This window comes from Gallus gallus, chromosome 9 (assembly GCF_016699485.2).
Source record: "Gallus gallus isolate bGalGal1 chromosome 9, bGalGal1.mat.broiler.GRCg7b, whole genome shotgun sequence".
NCBI lineage: Eukaryota > Metazoa > Chordata > Aves > Galliformes > Phasianidae > Gallus > Gallus gallus.
In genome coordinates, this window is record NC_052540.1 from 22,525,197 (window position 1) to 22,544,945 (window position 19,749).

The 19,749-nt window shown below is 45.6% G+C and overlaps 1 protein-coding gene across 22 annotated transcripts in view; it reads right to left on the reverse strand.

The window, feature by feature from the left end:
• LEKR1 (leucine, glutamate and lysine rich 1) overlaps window positions 1-19,749 on the reverse strand; it is a 61,307-nt gene that overhangs the window by 28,945 nt on the left and 12,613 nt on the right. For 15 of the 22 annotated variants that reach the window (XM_040705956.2, XM_040705955.2, XM_040705953.2 and 12 more), the window contains exons 1-5: window positions 8,939-16,966; window positions 7,867-8,081; window positions 3,459-3,578; window positions 2,721-2,896; window positions 952-1,137 (exon numbers count right to left, since the gene is read on the reverse strand). In XM_040705956.2, the coding sequence (XP_040561890.1) occupies window positions 952-1,137; window positions 2,721-2,896; window positions 3,459-3,578; window positions 7,867-8,081; window positions 8,939-9,058 (817 nt within the window). In that variant the 5' untranslated portion in view covers window positions 9,059-16,966. Of the gene's footprint in view, window positions 1-951; window positions 1,138-2,720; window positions 2,897-3,458; window positions 3,579-7,866; window positions 8,082-8,938; window positions 17,157-17,483; window positions 17,854-19,749 lie in introns of those variants that run through there. The other 7 variants (XM_040705958.2, XM_040705957.2, XM_046898595.1 and 4 more) reach the window with 4 other exon arrangements.

A 19,749-nucleotide genomic window follows, 5' to 3' on the forward strand; every position in this document is an offset into this window, starting at 1 on the left:
AAAACACGCCCCTACGCAACCAAGTCACAACCAGGTACCAAAGCACTGCTGCATGGGTTCTGTTCAGAGAACCTGGACAATCATCCTCAAATAAGTTGTAAATAACTGCAATTTATCAGCACTTCCAGTGGAACATCCAGGTTGCTGTACTAAAGAACTTCAGGACACTTTCTTGGAATAGCACAAGAAAAAGATCAAAGAAACTTTCCTTCTTTAAATGCTACCCTTCTAGCAGAGAAAGGAAAGCTTAATTAACTGCAATAAATGATTGCTGTAGGTTACACTGCAGGATCTGCAACTCTGGTGCTGGTTTTGAGCCAGTCACCTTGACTGTCTTCTGACTGATTCTGCCTGCTTGAGCAATTTCCAGTACAGTGAGAGCCTGTACCACTAAAAGGCAATAAGGTGAAGGCTGTAAAGTTATCTGCTCATATCTGGCACTCAAATCCACCTCTGCTGAAGCTTTCCTAACAGCATTGTTATACAGTAACAGAAATAAAACCTGCCCTTGGCACTGTGGGTCGATAACTCATTGGATGAATCTTCCACAGTCACTGCAGTCTTCTATTCCTCAGTCTCACATTTGATATTATCACTGCTACTGAAGGATCAGTGAGATTCCTTCATCTTGACTAGCACGGAGAGCCACTGCTTTAGATGTGAAATAACATACTGTGCATAAGGGGGCATGGTAATCACAGTGCCAATTTGATGGCTCGAAGCCATGCCTGGAACAGCACAACCTCTGTATGTTCCAAATGCCTTAAAACGCCTCTGAGTCAGCACCACAAATACAATGCTGCTTTCTAAAGAAACCAGATTCAAGAAATAATAATCTAAATACATAACAATGCTTTATTAGAGCCTGAGTTCAGCTGTTGAGTGCACTCACAGTAACGGTCACAACTTTACATGTCATTATATTTGCTTAGAATCTCAAAATTCTCTTACCTAATGTTTCCTTTTGTAGCTCATGGCACCTGCTTTGTAGCTCACTCCCTTGCTGAAGAGAAGTTTGAAGCTGTTGAGTTTTCAGCTCAACCGTATCAGCCACCAGAGTCAGATGTTTTACCTTTTCCTGAAGGCACTCATTCTCCCTCTGGGATTTTGCTAACTTTTGATTCAGTTTGGGTATTTCTGAGGAGAAAAATCACATAGCCTGTTGTCAAATTTACCTTCTTCATTAAAAAGCGTCTCACCTGATGTATGATGACTGCTAGGTCAGGGCCTGAACCAGTGACTGAGTAGCAGCTGAGAAGCTGTGGCTAACGCAAAGCATACAGGTGCAATCAAAGCACCTGGGCAACCCAGAAGGGGTAGACCCAGGGTCCACCCTCCCTCACTCTCCTTTAAGGGAGCAGGATCTTTATTTGGAGATTGCCCCTTCTGGAGGCTTCAATGACTTTTAGAAAGGGTAAGCCACTTGTCCCTGTATCGTCTTCTGAACTATATCTTGACAAATACATTTACAAGCATGTTTGTATCCTGATAGAAGGCAATATCACCACCTTCCCTTGCTCCATATCTGACTTACAGCTTCAGGACTTTAGCATTCTGTAGCCCTACTCCACAGCTACATCAATTTATTGTTAGACTAAACAATGTAAATGGCAAACGGTATTAAGTTTTTATACCTGTGTTTACTTGCCATTAAGTAGCCAAGGTTTAATTATGTACATACATAACGGGTTTTATAATTTCTTTTTTTCAAATTAAGGCAACTGGTCTAGGCATAAGGAGTAGCAGTTCAGGCAACATTTCTCCCCTTGAAGTTTCTTGTAGAAAACAAGCTCTGAAAATCTTGTTGCAAAATACGGTAAGACAAAATAAAACAATCATATGTTCATACATCACCATATATGTTAAATCATAAAACAGAGGATAAAGGCTTCTGAACATAACTCAGAGGCTGAAAAAAAGATGTGTGACTACCTTGCTTGGATATAGAAAGCCAGATCTAAGGATGTGTATCGTATTCAGAGTGTGGCACTATTCTTAGTGGGATATGTTGAAAGCAGCTGAGGATAGCTAGCACCCATAGTCGCACAAATAATTAAGAGAACCTGAAAGGCTGTACTGCTCCAATAGACATCTTCCACATATATGGTTCTAGCAAACAAAACAAATACTTCAGAAAAGAAGCTTAGCAATGTTATGAAACTCCTTGAACCTGAATATGTCTGCAGAAAGGCATGTACATACTCTCCTGATTAGCTAGAAAGAACACAGAGAACACAGGAAGAGAGGAATTCTTAGGAACGCACAATACTTTCTGTGCTCAGTCTAATTAGGAGATGAAGTCATGAATCAAAGTGCAAGACACTGACATTTCCCTTGATTGTTGCTACAACAAGGGATGCCACAGAGCAATTTCTCTGTGCTGGCTCTGCAGACAGGTGATGTCAGCTCACCAGACCTTTGCAACCTTACAACCTGGATACAATTATACTCCAGGCCAAATACTGGTTTATCAACTGATACACACTAAAAAAAACTGTAAGGATTTGAATACAAAGATACAAAGTAAGACCAAAGACACTGAAGTTGCAAGAGCCAAATCACGGCTTCTTTGGATCCTTTGGATGGTGCAGTCTGCCATTACACTACTGCATATTTCTTTCAGCAACACTCCTCTCTCAGCTGAGGCAGAGCAGAATTGTTATTCAAGCGTAAATTTGAGTTTTCAAACTCACTGCCTGCCAGCATACAACATAACTTACCTGTCAAAGCTTCTTTGCTAACAGTTCTTATTTGCTGAAAAATTTCTTCTTTCAGGGCAGCCCAGCTCTCTAGGTTACTGGACACAACTTCTTTAATACTTTCTAGTTCTCTTCGGATGAAAGGAAACAGAGAGACAGCCCTGCTCAGAGTTGAGCAATGGTGTTCCAACGTACTTCTGCAAGGCAGAAAAATAACAGCAGCTGTGAGAAAATACCTTACTTGTAAGCCTGCTAACTACTTTTCTGTTACATGATATTTCATAGTATACTGGGTTACAATTCAGTATGAAATATGTTGGAAGAAATTTACTATAAAATCAATATTATTCCAAACATTGATTTTAAACTTAGATGTAAAAATGAAACAGTTATTTTTTATTGAGAAGTCAGAGCAACAGTGCTTAAAGAGCTACATCTCTAGGCTCATGCTGAATTCTTACCAAACAAATTGTAAGGCACACTGTATCCCCACTGTATTAAAAGTGGTACCCACTTCCTTCTAAGTGTTATTCAGTGTTTTTTAAGTTGTGAAAAAGCTAGCCTGCTGCTAAGAATATCAGCAACCACATGTTCTGGTTACCCCTGCTAACACTACAGCATCACATATATCATGGATAAGCAAAACCAGAGGATGGTTCCAAACATTTCTCACTCACAGCATTCCTCCTACCTGAAGAATCTTTTCAGCTGTCCACATGCCACAGGCATTGACAAAAGCAAAGCTTTTTAGGTTCTCACCTGAGCACCTGGGACTGCTTATGGGCAGCTTCCTTTTCTTCCTGGAAATACTGCAAATCTTCTTTCACATTTTTTAGTTCATCTTGTTTGGTTTTTAACTCCATTGTTAGGCTTGTTATTCTATAAATGTAAATAAAGTGATGTATTACTCAACTTCAAAACAAAAATATACTGAAGACTTTCCAGTGATGATATCTATCACCTGCTTCTTTCAGGTTGACCTATCAACCTTCAAGTGGAGAGAATCAAGGGAAAGAGTGTTATCAGGACCCTCTCTCCTATTAAAAATAGGAATTAAAATTTGTTCCATCTATGCTTCAGTTACGCTCACGTACATGAGATTATGAGAGGAATGGTACAAAGTGACAAAACCCCATTCTCTCAGTGCTGCTGCAGCACCCAGCTGAGGAGAGGGGCTGCACTGCGTCCCACCTCAAAAAACTAGGACTGAAACCAGACAGCTGATCAGACAGTGCGGTGTGCTGAGTGAGATGGGGCTTTCCCTGCCTCACCTCTTGCCAGCCAGACCAGCACAGGGCACAGCCCAGCTCAAACCCAGGGCATGCAGAGCATGCTGCAGATGGCTGCTGAGTGCATTTGCTAACACTGGCATGTGGCTTTTTCATAATCATTACTTGGTAATCATAGAGCAACCTCCCCAAGTCCTCATGTGACTTGCTTTAAGTTCTGTACATATATTTTGAAACAAAATGGCCCCATGATGACACATGGGACAAGAAACCCAGCATTTCTTTTCTACTAGCATCTGCTTGTATGAGGAGAATGGCCCCTGGGGTGCACTGGGGAGCTTTGCATCACACCACAGCCCTGCTGCACACACAGGCCACAACCCATAATTGCCATGCTGTTCACAGGGGTTGGTAGCTCATCTGTACTTTTCTCTTGGCCTCTGAAAAATCACCTTTTGAACATTCTCACCATAGCAGTGGTTCTGATCTGTTTATCTTTCAAGCACAGCTATAGCAGTGTAACTATCTACGTTGAAAACATTGTTCTTTCAACAACATGAGTTATTCCCACAATTGTAATGAAATGAATGGAAGTGCATGGAACTAACAGACAGCTGAGCCAACTTGTGCAAGTCAAGAAAATAAGTGATCCATTTGTCTACGAGTGACTCACTGTCACTAGTAAATAAATACTTGAATCCACAAGTATTTCACAAAACCAAAGGATGGCAGAGGTATTACACTAGCATTTCCTTCCATTTTAGAAACAAGGCGAAAACAAGAATGATTTGTAGCAAGAAGTTAAGCCTTAATACTCATGTGTGTTAGCTAATGTTATCAGATGGATCATCTATAATGCATCTGCATGAAAATGCAAATTTCACAGACAGCAGTCCTGCTAGAGAAACCTGGGTCTGCAGAGCTCTGCCAAATCCATAACCAAACATCTGGTGCTTAAGAAGCAAGTTGTTGGGGCGCAACTGTGATCACTGAAAGGAAAGTATATACACAGATATTATTAATTTTGGCATTACCTTCCTAGGAAAATCTTCCCCTACCTACCTGTAAATGTGTTTGCATTTTAGTTTTAAAATGCAACTTGCAAGTAAGAACAGACATTTGCTTTCTTTTTCCATTCCAAGGATTTGATATAATGAGGTTAGCATAGAATTGCACCTTTGGAGTTCAAAGTGACATTACCAATATTTTTTCACCATTCACACACAAAAGAACAGGTGGACAAGGCAAGACATTTGCACTTTGTTTACCCTCATTCCCATAAGGAGGACAAAATAAGCATGTTATTTTGGTGATATTTAGCACAAAGGAAGGAGTTCAGTAGATTATTCAATGACATAATTAAAAGTGAAGTATGAGAACATAGTGATCTGGCATTAATTGCTATCTTTATTAACTCAAGAGAAATAAAGTGTACTGTGAAGACAGTCTGGACTATCTGCATTCAAGCAAAGGTAAAACTGCAGATCAGCCTGGCAAACAGTGACAGAAAGATGGCTGCCTCATCACAACCAGCTCAAAATCGATCCCTGAAGAAACCCAATATTCTATTTCCCAGTGCTACCTATCTGGCTACCAATTTCAGCTCCAGTAATTACAATCTATTGAATCTCTGCCCACACAACATAACTCAGGAATCGCTTCTTCTAAGGGAGTAGAGTTATCTGAATCGACAGAACGAAACGTGAGGTTATAGTTATGAGCTATTTGATAACTGCATTGAAAAGAAATGATGTTAAGGCATGCTAATAATCAACAGTTAACCCCTGCTTGATTTGTACAAAAGGTTTTCAGGAATACAGTCACAAGGGATCTTGGACAAGTCTTACTCGGTGATATCTATATACTTCCTCAGGTCTCTACACATCATAAGATGTTTTTGCTTCTTCTCACATTCATGTTGCTCAGCACTATCATCTTTAAAAAGCATATTTAAGCCTATTTTATATTTTTTATATTGGTAGTTAGAAAAATGATCAGACTATAAATAGAGGGTACCCACGTGCAGTGAGGTCAGTAAGCTCAGCCCGAGGGAGCACAGGGCTCCCATGCTCAATTCCAGCACACCTGTACCTCCAGGAGGTTAGGGTGGTAAGCCCATGAAGTTCCCCTTCTTCAGACCAAGTCCCAAAAGGGCAGGTGACCAAGTACCACAAGAGCTGAAGTTCCCAGGCAGCTTTCAAGGTTAACCACAGGTACAGACAATAGCAATACAGTAACCGAAAAGGAATATAAAAATGAAACCATCTGCATCTAACAAGAAAGATTAAATCTCTTGGTCTACCAGAGATGAAAAAGGGTGTTTTTGGTTTCTGATAAAAACGTTCCGTTTGGGAAGAATGATTTGTCAACAAGAACCAGGAAGAAGATAATAGGCCGAGTAGTTAGTTTATGCCAACGGCCCAAGGTAACAGGAGAGACCCGGGATAGTACAAAGGAGATAAGAAATATTTAGACAGCTGATTTAACAAGGCACAATAGTTGATTTATGGTCTGAACGAAAGCCTACCTAAAGTACTCCATTTCATTTCAGCAGGTTTTAAATCAAATCAAGCCTTAGGGGGAAAAATGCAGAGATAAAATTTTCATTAACTCTTCCAGCTTTGCTACAAAAAGTCAGCTAAACAAGAATGTAATTCCTCCTCTGGCAAATGGTCCTCATCAGGAACAGGCTGTCACCTACCTGCTAACACACAGGGTGCTGTTGCTGCTACAATTGCCACCCAGAGCCCTGGGAGGAACAAGGAGCAACACGCTTCAGAAACATGCTGTCAAGCCAAAGAAACATTGACAATTTGGGGGTGGGTGAGGCAGGTTCAGCTCCAATGAAAAAGTGTTGAAATACAGTACAAGCAGGGTGAGCCACAAAATATATGTTTTATTCAAGCTGTGTGAACTTGTGTGTTCAAATGAATATTAGCTCTATTATCAAATGCTGTCCTAAATAGAATCCTATTTAATAGCTATGTCGAACTGTCACGGTATTTGAGCGATTCGTAAAAGAAAGCAAAAAAGTAAATGGTATGGACAATCCATAGCTGTTTCTCCCCCAGGGTTCCCAGTCTCCTGGGATAGCACCTCAATACCCCAAATGCTTTGTATTTTCAGGCCTAGATCCATTGCTGCTAGCTGTGAGTCAGTCACACAAGCAAGGGGAGCCCTGAGAACTGGAAGGACTGACCCATACTTGAGCTTCTGACAGAGTGATTCAGATGAGCAAGGAATTACCAACAAGTTTCTGCTTCCTCTGCACATACCATACTATTCAAACTGTTGTTCTGCTTGAACACACAGACATTTTGCAGTACTGGAGTTCTGGAGACTACAAGAGGCCCCTTTGAACCGGGAGGACCTTTGCAACAGTAAAGCAGTAAGCGACTGCAGGCTCCTACTTCAGAAGAGCACAGGCACGGGCAACACCCAAGATGTTCAGAATTGTTTTAGTATTCTGTATCATCATTTGCATTTCTGTATCATCATACAGATAGGGAACTGTGAACTTCTCAGGGTACAAATGTTGATGTTTAGTGCTACTATGAGACAGTAAGTGCAAACTTCAGAATGGTGAAACTCCCAGGGCTGTGGGATTTCTTCAGAAGTATTACAAATATTTTTATGACAAAATGATAAGATGAAATATTTGATCATTTCCACTTGGAATGTCAGAGGGGAGACGAAAATACCCCCAAACTGCCTTCCAGCCTTTCTTTTCCTTTAAGTATGTTGACTGTCTTTAAACTACTATGGAATTCAAAACTCATGTCTAGAGAATGCCACAAAATGTGATTTAAATATTACGGTATATTTGTTATATCTGATATAAAAAGATAAAGTTTACTTGTATTTCTTACTACTTTGGAATGGCATGACCTAATACGTACACACGAGGAGAAACATCACACTGGACAATATGCCCTGACCTTTCTGTTTTAGATTTCCCATCAGCTCGGCAGCGTTCAAGGTCTTGGTAAAGAGACTGCAATTCCTCTTGAAGTCCTTTTTCCCGTTCTATACTTCCTTCATAAAACTTAATCTCCTTTTCCATTGCTTTTATTTTTTCTTCCATCACCTTAAATTCATGAAGTATCAAGTAGCTGACACCACAGTACTGACACACCGTCTGATCCCGAGACATCTGGAAGAGAGAAAATGGTTAGAGCATATGCAAGAAACAAGGTGAATGCGGGGACAAAACCAGAGTGACTACATGATTCTGAGCAGTTTAAACTCCCTAACACTTTGGAACATTTATGATCAGAGTGTATTATTGCTGTAGCCATACCAGTAATTTTGCTTACCACAATCTTCACAGGATAATCAACTATGCAGTTTACTATGTAGGAGCTTCCACCAGAACTCTACACTGAAATATTTCTGAGTTACGTTTAATATATTAATTATAAATAAGATGAAGTATTCTGTGTTTTGCAAAGTTACCTCCTTAATGAAATCTCTGCTTGCATGAGTCAGAAAAATGTTAGTTACTGTTTTTCGACAACTCACACCCAGCTGAGGAGGCAAAAGGAAAAGCGAATAGTGATGTAATTGAGTCATCTGTACAAAAACAATTCAAGTAAGGGTCCTGTCATTGTGATATAGTGCAAATGGCACTTGAGCGTGGTGGAAAATGTAAGCAGCTTGCTAGGTGTGAAATATTCATAATTGATAAAGTACATAAAGACATTAATTAAAACACCACTTATTAAAGTAGGAAACATGCTTTTGTAAGCGATGAAATCACTGAGCTTTGCAGTAAGTGACACGTCATAAAAATGACCAGACAGACGTGCTCAGACTTTGCTACACTCTCGTTACTCAGGGTATCCCAGTGTATTGTAATCACTTTCATTTCCAGGAAACAAAAAGCAAAACCACTCAGCTTACAGTGACACAGGACCAAGCCTGCCCAAGAAAGGAATACAGACCGACTACGTCCGCCAGAGCCACGCAGCAGTCTGACACCTGCACATGGGACATGCAAGCACCGCTCACCAGCACAGAGCAGGACACAAGCAGGCAGGATTCCATTCCCTGTCCCTTCAGGCTCGCTTTGTGACCAAAGGCTGTGCTGAGGGATCTCCTCAGACTCCTCCCAGCCCGGGCTGCTCTCATTCTGCCATCCTGGAACGTGCCCCGTTCTTGGATCACAGCACAGATGTATTTGTGAGGAAACAGTCAGCAATATGACTGGAGCAGAAGACACTCATTGCACAGCTAAAGGGACAACTTCCACAACTTCCAAGCAACAGAAAGTTACGGGCAAGCTTTGAGGTATGGCAGTTGGAAACTGATGGCAGCCAGAGCTGTAGTTGTTTGTCTAATAGTCATCTACAGCACCCTTCAACCTACCATACAATTATCAGCAGTTACAAGTTTTATAACAAAATGCCTTACAAAAAGTTTAAAAAAAAAAAAAAGATGCAAACAGTTTAAGTTAAATAAGTACAATATAAGAATTCCTTCTGCTCTAGAAAATTAAAATAAGGACATTTTGAAACACTGGGATAAATGGAAATAAGCAATACTCAGAGGCAGGAAAACAGCTCTCAAAAACAAACGATGAGAAGATCCATCACCCCACGATTTAGATACAGCATGAAGAAGGATGATATTTCAGGCTGCCCTGGAATCACCAGGCCAAACTTTATTTTCCAGTTTCTAAGTTTTGCCCCCGTTTAAAACACCCCTCGTTACAGTTGCTCTGAATGAACTGAAAACTCAAGCTTGTTTTTCCTGGCAGCTGCAAACTGTGCTTGGAAATATGAAACTGTTACTCAGGATAAACATCATTAGGTTCCAAAGCACTAAAATTACTCTATTGAAAAAGGACAAAATGAGCTGTTATAAGGAGGACAGAGAGGGGGCTCTTATCCCCCAAAGAACATCGTGCACTCCTGCAGCACCGCTGCCTTTCAAACAAACAGCTATAGAAATTTCACTGGGTACCAGGACTGAAAAACACCACCACAACACCAGTTCACTGAGCTCTCCTTAGTTTTCATTGCCACCATCAAACCAGAGCTCTCCTCGCTGGCACCTGAAGCATCTCCTGGAGCAGCAGTACAGAGGAACACTGCTGTGCTGCAGGTGCTGATCTCAGCATGCCAACATAATGACAAAGCCATCTTACAGCTCCACTGATTCAAAGGTTGAAGCCAGAAAGCATTAGCACGCTTTCAAAATGACTTACAAATGAAATGCATTTGGGGTTTGCACAATTTCTGAGAGAAATAATACTGCTTTGTTTGTGCACGTAATTCTTTGTTGTCATCCTTCAATCATTTGTGAACCAGGATGTTTGGTCATTTATCACTAACCTTGGCACCGAGGGCACAAGTACTGGGGCTCTACAGGTGTCAGACAGCCAGGTGGGCACGAAGGACTTGATGGGCTCCCTTACTAAGGAATGCTCTGGTGCACGGCTCAGCTCTGGGCAGGCAATGTAAGCAGGGCAGAACCTTATGCAGGTCTGCACAGGATAAGATCCCACTCAAGACCATTCCTGGTACCCAAGGCACCAAGGCTTATCAGCCACTATGCACAAGCACATAGGAAATATGCCTTCATTAGTTCTTTTGCTTACAGAGCTGCCTCTTCTGGGAGGGGATTATCACTGAGTAACCACTAAGAGATCTGTGCTTTCTGATTCCATATTTCCCTATTTACATTTGACCAAAGGACTGTTGTCATTATCTTTTTCCTGTTTGCATTTGAGATAAGAGAAAAACAATCCAGTTTGGAAAGAACAGAAAACGAAAAGATCAGAGCTGCAACCAGAAAAGGCGCTGTGAGGACAAGGAACGAACAGAAAAATAAATCAATTTTTTAAAATCTGATTGAAGGTAATTTAATATTGTGGTTTTGGTCACCCGGAACAGGGATACTCGGGGCAAATAGGACATCAAAAGATAACAGGGGGATACTAAAAACAACCCTGATATTTGATTTAGCAGAACAGTACTGTGTGCTAACAACAAAAAGAGAAACAAAGAAACTCACTGAGGACAAAGTGTTTGAACAAGGAAGGTTCTGAGCTACAGCTCTGACATACGTTGCACCAGATGCTATAAAGGACGAGAGCTACGTCCAGAACAAACCACATCGCGAGGCAGCACTCCGAGCTACGCTACTCCAGCAGCTGTTCCACTACAGCATCCGTGGGAGTAGTTCCGACTGAGAGCTGTGTTCAGTTTTGGAAGAACTCCTGTTACTCCATGGTTACATGGATCTCAGCTCCCAGGAGCAGTGGAGATGGGTAGTCACATCTGTCTGACTCAACACTGCAAGCATACGGACAGCATAAGTTATAAGGGGAAAAAAAGACTGGTGGTCTGGCCCATTTTTAGCCCTTTGAATAACAAGCTCTTTTCAAGCTTCTGAAATAGTGGGATGGGAATCTACATCATTTCTGCTTGACCAAAAAGCTACAGGAGGCACTGACTTGGGCACTGTGCTCTCTTCCGCTTGTATTTCCAATTCCACTGACAACAATCACACGAAGAACTAAGTTCTCATTAAAGGCAAAGCAGTCTCCTTAGGGACTCAGCAGCACCTGGGCATTAAGGCACACAGGATATGTGTCACTGATGCTGGAAACAGCCAGTAAAAGGAAACAGAAATAGCTGTGACTCCTTAAAGCAAGACCTTAAGCCCTCAGTCAGGGAGATAATTTAAGAAGTTTGGAATATGTTCACGTGGCCCACTGAAATGAAAGCACAGAGCCAGGAGCGCAGATGCACCACACATACGTACTCCTGCAGTGCAGGGAGGCAGAGCTTTGGGGAATGGCAGCACTCTGTGCCCCTCTGGGACACAATGCTACACTAATTGCCCCACCCGCCCCAGCAAGCTGAGGCTGCTGAAGCAAGAACCGACCCAATAGCAAACAGAACCAACACAACACTGCATTTGTCCGAGGTACCCTTGTACCAGAACGGTATACAGAATGCCAGAAAACAGAACTTCATTATACTGCAGCTGGGTACTCTTAAATTATTCCTGTATACTGGTCGTTTCATTCTGCCTGCTTGATTTGACCTGATTACCTGAATGCACTTTCTTCTCATTTTAATCCCCTCTGCCACGCTACTTTCATTTCTCTCACTGTTTTCCCTCTCCTCGCATGCTACCTAGGATCTGTCACACAAAAAGAAATGGTTACGGCAGCCACACAAATAATACTCTAGGAAGACAGTGGAGTCTTCTGCTCTATATGCAAAACTGAAGAGTTACCTGATTGAAATGACCTATTTTTTCATTGAAGGATTCTAAGAGTCCCTGCAGAAGTTTCACTTCTTTAAAAAAGCACCGTTCTCTGTGAGCAGTTTGCAGCCAGCATCAAGTCCAAAAGTTCCAGGTTGCAATGCTAAGCCACTACAGGTCGCAATGCTAAGCCGTGCTGCATACATAATTATTTACTCAACATCCATAAAAGCAGCAGATGTAAAATAAAAGCCACAGTGCTTGCCTTGAATACATACAAATACCACTAAGGACTGCAGGAAAAACAGAATGCCCCAGTTCCAAACATTTCATTCAAAATATGCCCCGAGATAATTAGTTTGCCACAACAGGAAATAATACTCATATTTCAGGTAGCTTTAATGGTTTCCTGCTTGCGTTTAAAGCAGACTAATGAATCATAAAGAGCGTACAGCACTGCAAGTAACAGCAGAGCCTCACACGAGCACTGCTAACACCTACCACATGCCCACGGTGCCGTGCAGGCCGCACTGCTCATGAGGCAAGGGCTTCTGTAATCCCTCCAGCTCCCAGCAACCTGCTTGGATGCTGGCTGAGGAAAGGAGACAGGAACACCTGAGCACAGCGAGTACAGCCCCAGCCCTGTTGGACTTGCTATACAACTACAGCAAGAGATCAAAACGCCTCACAGTGACTCCAGAACTCCGAGAACTAAAGATCATTATCCATATTCAGAAGAATTGCTCTTACAAATCCTCCAATAAGCACTGGTAACAAAGCAGGTTGCTAATCCAGTTAGCCCAAACCAACCACAGCCCCACGGCCAACCAGCTCAGCCAGCAGAGCTGCACATCTCTTTACGCTGCAATATATGGGCTTGTATCAAAAATAAGCAGAAATTTTCTATCTTTTCCAAAGCACATTACAGCCACTGAGAACATTCACATTACATCACTGTGCTCATCCAGAGGGCGTGAACAGAAACACTGCTGCCTCTAAATTGCTGTTGATATCAACACTGCTTCAAGTATTATACACATAAGTACACTGTGCACCACATTTACAAAGTCAGTCTCAATGGACAGATTTGATTCCTCAGCTAATTAACACGGCTGGAACTGCGTAAGAACCTATGGAAAGAAAAATAATCCCAATTCAAAGAAAGCAAGGAAAAGCAAGGAGAGCATAGCATAATGTGCTCATAAAGACACCATAGTGCACTCGATCTATAGCACATGTGGCAATCTAATCAGTAACCATTTGCTGCTAGCAATGCACACGACGTTTTGTGGATAGTCAAATACCATGGAACGTCCTGTACTGATGTACAACACAGCTTCGAAGCTCCTGCTTTGCTCACTTTCTTAAGCTCTCAGGATGAGAACTACTAATACTTAAGGACATCTCGTGCCCAATTAATTTTGTTATTCGTATTAAGTAAGGATCACCTATTTGCCAAGTAAAACATAAAATGAGATGTAACTTTGTTTGCTACTTTGATGACTCAGGGTGTCACTTGACCCTCTTCTGTAGGTGGCTGCAGTTTTGCTTCCCACTTCACTGAGATGAAATACTGACAAAAACTGTATCTTCCCATCTACTCACATTGAAAGGACATGTGGATGATGCTGGGTTTTCTTCCCCCCCCCCATTTAGCACTCATCTTGCGATGTATATGGCACGAGATCTCATGAAGGCAGTAGAAAGGGGAGACAAAGAACCAGGGCCATCTAAAATTCTTACATGATTTTCAAAGCCAAAGATTCCTCAAGATCTTATCAACTGAGTCCCTCCTTGTCTATAATTTAATGACAAAATGCCAAGAGGCTTCTTCCCCTCTAGATTAAAGCCTTTAAAATTTTAATAAACATAGGGGCCAACACCTGCTGGGCCCAGCCTGCAAACAGTCAATTTATTTCAGCTTCCGCTATGACATCCATGGCTTTACTGCAACAGGGCTTCCTCTCGGGCAGACTCTGACATCTGAGCTGCCTGCAGGATAGGCTGTATCCCTATCCCTCAACACCACATCCTACAGAATAGCATTGTTTTGGAGGCAATGATATCGCTGCTCAAAGTGCTGACAGATAGCTCACAAAGCTCCACACACCCACAGCATGGAAGAGAGGAACGATGACAGCTCTGCTCTCATCCCTTACTCTGATCTGCTCTGAGTACTACAACCTCATGAGCACACAGCTGAGCAAGACAACCCAAACCAGCACCTAGCCTCGAGCATTCTTGATTCTGCAGCAGAAATCACAGTGCTTAATGTACTCCCTCTGGATACACATGGTTCACTGGCCAGTTAGCTACATGTTGGGAGCATGTGCTCTGTTTGGCACAATGATCTACAGCTGGCACAAGTCCTACTTACACTAGGAGCAAACTGAAAGAAAGATTCCAAAGGAGATGCTATAAGATCTAAGAAGCAGAGAATGTGAAGGGAATAAGAATGTGTACATAAAAGGTAGAAAATACACATACAGGAAATTGTGAGGATGTCTTGTAACCAAGCCCCTATCTTGTAACTATCCTGCAACTACAACACAAATCAACTGAGTGAAGAAACTCAGCAGCAGCAAAGGATGTGTAAAACCACGGCTCTTAACTGATCCCAAAATCTTGGCCTGTCACTGCCTTAGAACTCATGTATCTCACGTTGAGGTGACTGGGTGGGATGGGACAGGAACTTGAGAATACTCATGTTTGTATTTAGAAGCACCAATGTACCTTCTGCACAGAGATGTTTTTGTTAACAGTACACCATAGAACTGAAACAGAACTCAAGAGCTTGTCTGCCCACTGCTCCACTCCAAAGCAAAAATGGCTTTAATTGCCCTCTGCAGCACCACAGGAGGAATTCCACAGCTTCCTTGGGTGAGCTGCTCCAGTGCTCACTACCCCAAATTCTGGAGCTCCTCTCATTCAACCAAAGCAAGTCTAGAACAGTGAAGATACGATTAATTTGTATCTGGAGATGGAAGACAGCCACTGCCTTCCTACACATGTGAATACTGTTACTGTGCCCTCAAGCATCTACTATAATAAGAAAATCTAGTTTTATTGCCCCTTACAAGAAGAACAGAGCTTTTAAGCTCTTTGCCACTTTTGCTCTTTCTAGCTCCCATCAGTAGTGTTATTCCTCTTAAAGTCTGCCGTTCAGAACCAACACCTCAGCAGCTCTGATAAGAAGATAACTGAGGCCAAGTTTCACACACAATTCCTCTATTAATACCTTCCTGAATATTTGTTTTCTTCATGAGAACATAACTTTGACAATATTGTTCTGCTTATGACCTGACAACTGACACCTCAGTGTTAAGTATGGAAAGTGTCAAGGAAGATCAATCAGATACTGTATATTCTGTATTAATGCATCTGACCCATTTGTTCCAAATATGCCCTATTCTTACTAAGATATTCTTAATGCTGCAGACAAAGCACTCTCAATCCCTCCCAGATTGGCACCAGTGTATTCCTTACCGTAAGCTAAAACCCAAGCTCAACAAAAACTAGCAAACACTGACAATCCCACTGGATGAAATAAGGTCACCCTCTTCCTGCCCAGTTTGTGCCTGTTCTCACGTCTGCCTCCTCCTCATGTCAGCACATGCACAGCACTCTGACTGGGAACTAGATCAGGAACCAATCCAAGAGAAAGACAGGTGGCTGAAGTGCCACCAGCAACAGCCTTAAGTCATGGGAAAGCACAGAGCAGTCCTGGATCCGGAACAATCCTCCACTCAACCTCATCTCTTAACTTGGCACACTTGTTTGGTTGAGAAACTTGCACTGATTTTTCCTAGCCAGCTTATCCCGCTGATGCTTGCAAAGTGATTTCTAAATAAACAAAAATATTTGGCATCTTTCCTGCTGCCAAGAAAATTGTTGGTGGCTCTGTAAGCTTCCCAGGTTCATCCCTTGCCAAAGTACTCTCCTTCTCTTGCTTTGCCTACCTTACCCAATCTCTGAATTCTCTGAAATCATCAGTGGTGGTTCAGAAACTGTCTCAATAGTATTCTTGACTATTCCAGGAAGAATTTATCCAGGCTCTGCTAGCCTAAGCATAGAAAATGCTCAGATTACTTGTTGATTATTAGATACACACACACAAATAAATAAATAAAGAGGGCAGCTGGGTGTTTTAGCGTCAAAGTGAAAGCTTCAGAGCGTAACAAGAAGTGAGTCGTGTTCCACTTGTGTGCATCACCACGTGCACACAGCCTGCCCATACGATACCCCCTAGGAACAGCAGCTGAACAGCAGCTTTATTACTTCGGAAGGAATCGGTATCCCAAACAAAAGAGCACCCTCACACACAACGAGAAGATACAAAGGAAGGATTAGGTGGAACGTTCCGTTCCTAATCGCATTTGCACTTCTTTAGAACGATTACATGTGGGCATTCCAAACTTATGGCACAGAACATGCCGTGTGGGACAAAACCGGAGCCTCACCTGGCAGCAACAGCACCACATACAGTGAGTATGCTCCTCAACAGCATGCCTACAGAATCACACGTAATACTAATGCCTGTAACCACGCTCCATATGTGACGAAACCTAGGCTGCATCCTACACAAAGCCACGACCAAGACACGCTCTGTGGTTACCAATGCTCAAAGGCCAACAGGACGTTCCTGCAGTACCCGACCCCACAAGGTTCGCCGGTCGTTCCCGTTTCGTACCTTCTGAATCTCCTCGGGCAGGGCGTGCACAGGGACGTGCCGCCGCATGGCCTGCCGGAGCCGGGAACCCCGGAGCTCAGTCAGTCAGAGCGCGCTCTGCCCGGGAAAGGCCCTCTTCCCTCAGGATCACGCAGGGAATGCGGGACCGCAGCCCGGCTCGGGGGGGGGGACCAGGAGAAGGGAGATAAAGAGAGGTAATGGAGGGAGGGACGGCCTCTGAGCCCGCAAGCAGAGCCGCACCGCGCGGGAGAGGCCGAGGCCCGACAAGGCGCGAGCGCTGGGGGCGGCCATTTCCCGGCCCCAACGGCTTCCTCCGTCACCACGGCAACGGCGCGTGCGTGCGGCGCGTGGCGGCGGCGCGCACACGCTGAGAGATCGCGGAGCGGGCGGGAACGCACTCAGTGACCTCTGCCCCTCAGTAACCTCAGCCCCGCTGTGACGTCATTTACCTGAACCCCCCCCCCCCGGTTACTTCAGCCCTACAGTGACGTCATTTGCCTGAGCCCCCCGGTTACCTCAGGCCTACAGTGACGTCATTTGCCTGAGCCCCCCGGTTACCTCAGCCCTACAGTGACGTCATTTGCCTGAGCCCCCCGGTTACCTCAGGCCTACAGTGACGTCATTTGCCTGAGCCCCCCCGGTTACCTGAGCCTCACGGTTACCGGTGCCCCCCGTTACGTCGGCCCGCAGCGGGCTGGGTGTGCCCCCCGCTCCCCAGCCGCCGTGCTCGGCTGCCCCTCTGCCCGCAAAGCCCGCGGGCCGTCTGGCTCTGTTTTCCCCTCGGCCCGGGTCAGCGGCATGTCAGAACGCGAGCCATCTGCTCAACCTCTGCGTGAACCGGCTCCCGGCGAGACCCACTGAGTTTACGGCAAAGCGACCGAACGGCGTAAATCAGAAAAAGATGCGAGCGTCAGAAAGGCCGCCGAGGCCGCGGGATGCCCCCCGGCGGGGTTCTCCCCGGGGCCGCCGCCGCCGCCTCGCGTGTGCCCCGCCGTGACCCGCTCCCGCGTTGCGTGCCGGCCCCGGGCCGCGCCGCGCGGTTAATCCCCGGCTTGGCAGCGCCGGGTCGGCTCCCCGCGCCGCTCCGCGAGGCGGGGGATAAGGAGCTTGCGTCCCCTCCCCGGGGCAGTCACCCCAAGTTAACGAAGTAATCGCGCGGTCGCACGCAGAGGGAACAGATGTCCAAAGGTCAGGAGGAAGAAAGAACGAACGAATAAATAAATAAATAAGCGCCGGAGGTATTTCATGAGGAGCGGTGCGAAAAGCCAAAGCGCCCGGCTTTGATCGGCGCCTTCGCAGCAGCTGTTCGCCCTGCGTGCTGCCGGAGCGGCGGGGGGAGGGGGCGGGGAGGCGGCTCGCACGCGATGGCCGCCCGTACCGTGCGGGGAAGCGCTGTCGTGCGGCGCGGCGATGAGATCAGCGCGGCGCGGCTGTTGGGAAAGCGGCGGGGCGGCACGCAGCGCTCCCTGCCCGCCCCCGCATCGCCCCGGGCCGGGGGATGCCGTGCGGCTCGTAGGGACCCGGGGCTGCGACCGACGTGGGGCTGAGGGGACAGATGTGGGGGTCGGGGAGATCGGTGCGGGGGCTGCACTGCTATGGGGCTGAGAGGGCTGCCGTAGGGGCTGCGAGGGGGCTGATACGGTGACTGAGAGGATGGATGGGGGGCTGTGATTGACCCGGGGATGGGGGGATCGATGTGGGATCGTAGGGACAAACGTAGGAGCTGTTAGAGATATGGGTCTGCAAGGGTCTGCCATGGGGCTGGGGAGGCTGAAATGTGGGGCTGAGGGGATGGATGTGAGAGCTGGGAGGAGGGCGTCGTGGGACAGGGGGGGCTGTGAGGAGACTCGGGGGGGCTGAGAGCATAGACAGAGGGCCATGAGGGGCTGACATGTGGGGCTGTGGGAAGAATAGCGCAGCGCTGAGGGGACTGCCATGGGGAGCCATGAGGGGGTTGCCGAGGGGCTGACGTGGTGTCTGAGGGGACTGACATGGGGGGCTGTGAGGGCAGTGTCACGGGGGCTGAAGGGTCCAAGCATTCAGCTTAGGGCTCTCCTTGCTGCACTCCAGACCTGGGGGTCCTGAGGGGAAACATCACATGGGACAGACAGCTCACGCCTTGCTCTCAGGGACCATTCCCTGCCAGAAGCCCACTGCCAGTCCCGTGTCTGCAACGGGGCTGTGGCTGTGCTTTGGGGGTATCTCAGCACCCCCTGCCCACAGACGGCAGGGCAGGAGCTGGTCCTGCTCCCTACAGGGTGCACTGCAGGCCAACGTGCGTGCCAGCCCCAATCACCGGGACTGCTCCTGACCGGGTTCCAGGCGGCGTGAGCAGCTCCAAGGACAAACCAACAGGCGAGAAACGAGTGCGTGACACGCAGCAGTCATAAGCCAGCTATTTCCATTGTTTTCCTGCAGGCTTTGTACCTTCTCAAACACACGTGGAAAGCCTCCCGCCGCTTGCAAATCCCAACCCGGAGGAGCAAAGTCCACACCAGGGGGCAGCTGGGGAAAAGGGCTAATAAACACAAACACCCTCTTCACACAACACAGGAGCAGCCACGGGGCACGTGGGTGAACTCTCGTCTGCAGTATTATTCTAGGTTAAAAGAAAATATCGTATTTTTATACTGGCCCTGTTGTTCCAGGCTGCCCTTTCATGCGTGGAAGCGCAGCGAGGAGGTTTTGCAGCACTAAGAACCCCCCTGGGGGGCTGTGGCATGGCGGGGCTGCAGGTATGGGGCTGTGAGAGCAGCGGGCCGACGGAGCGAGGAGAGATGGCAGGAGACGTGCAGGGGAGGGGTCAGGGGAAGGACAGGGTTTGTGCTGCGTACGGCAGCGAGGTTATTTCTGGTGCTGCGTGCACATCGTGTTAGTTCCTGTTTTCGAGTCATATTGTATGCTAGGTTTG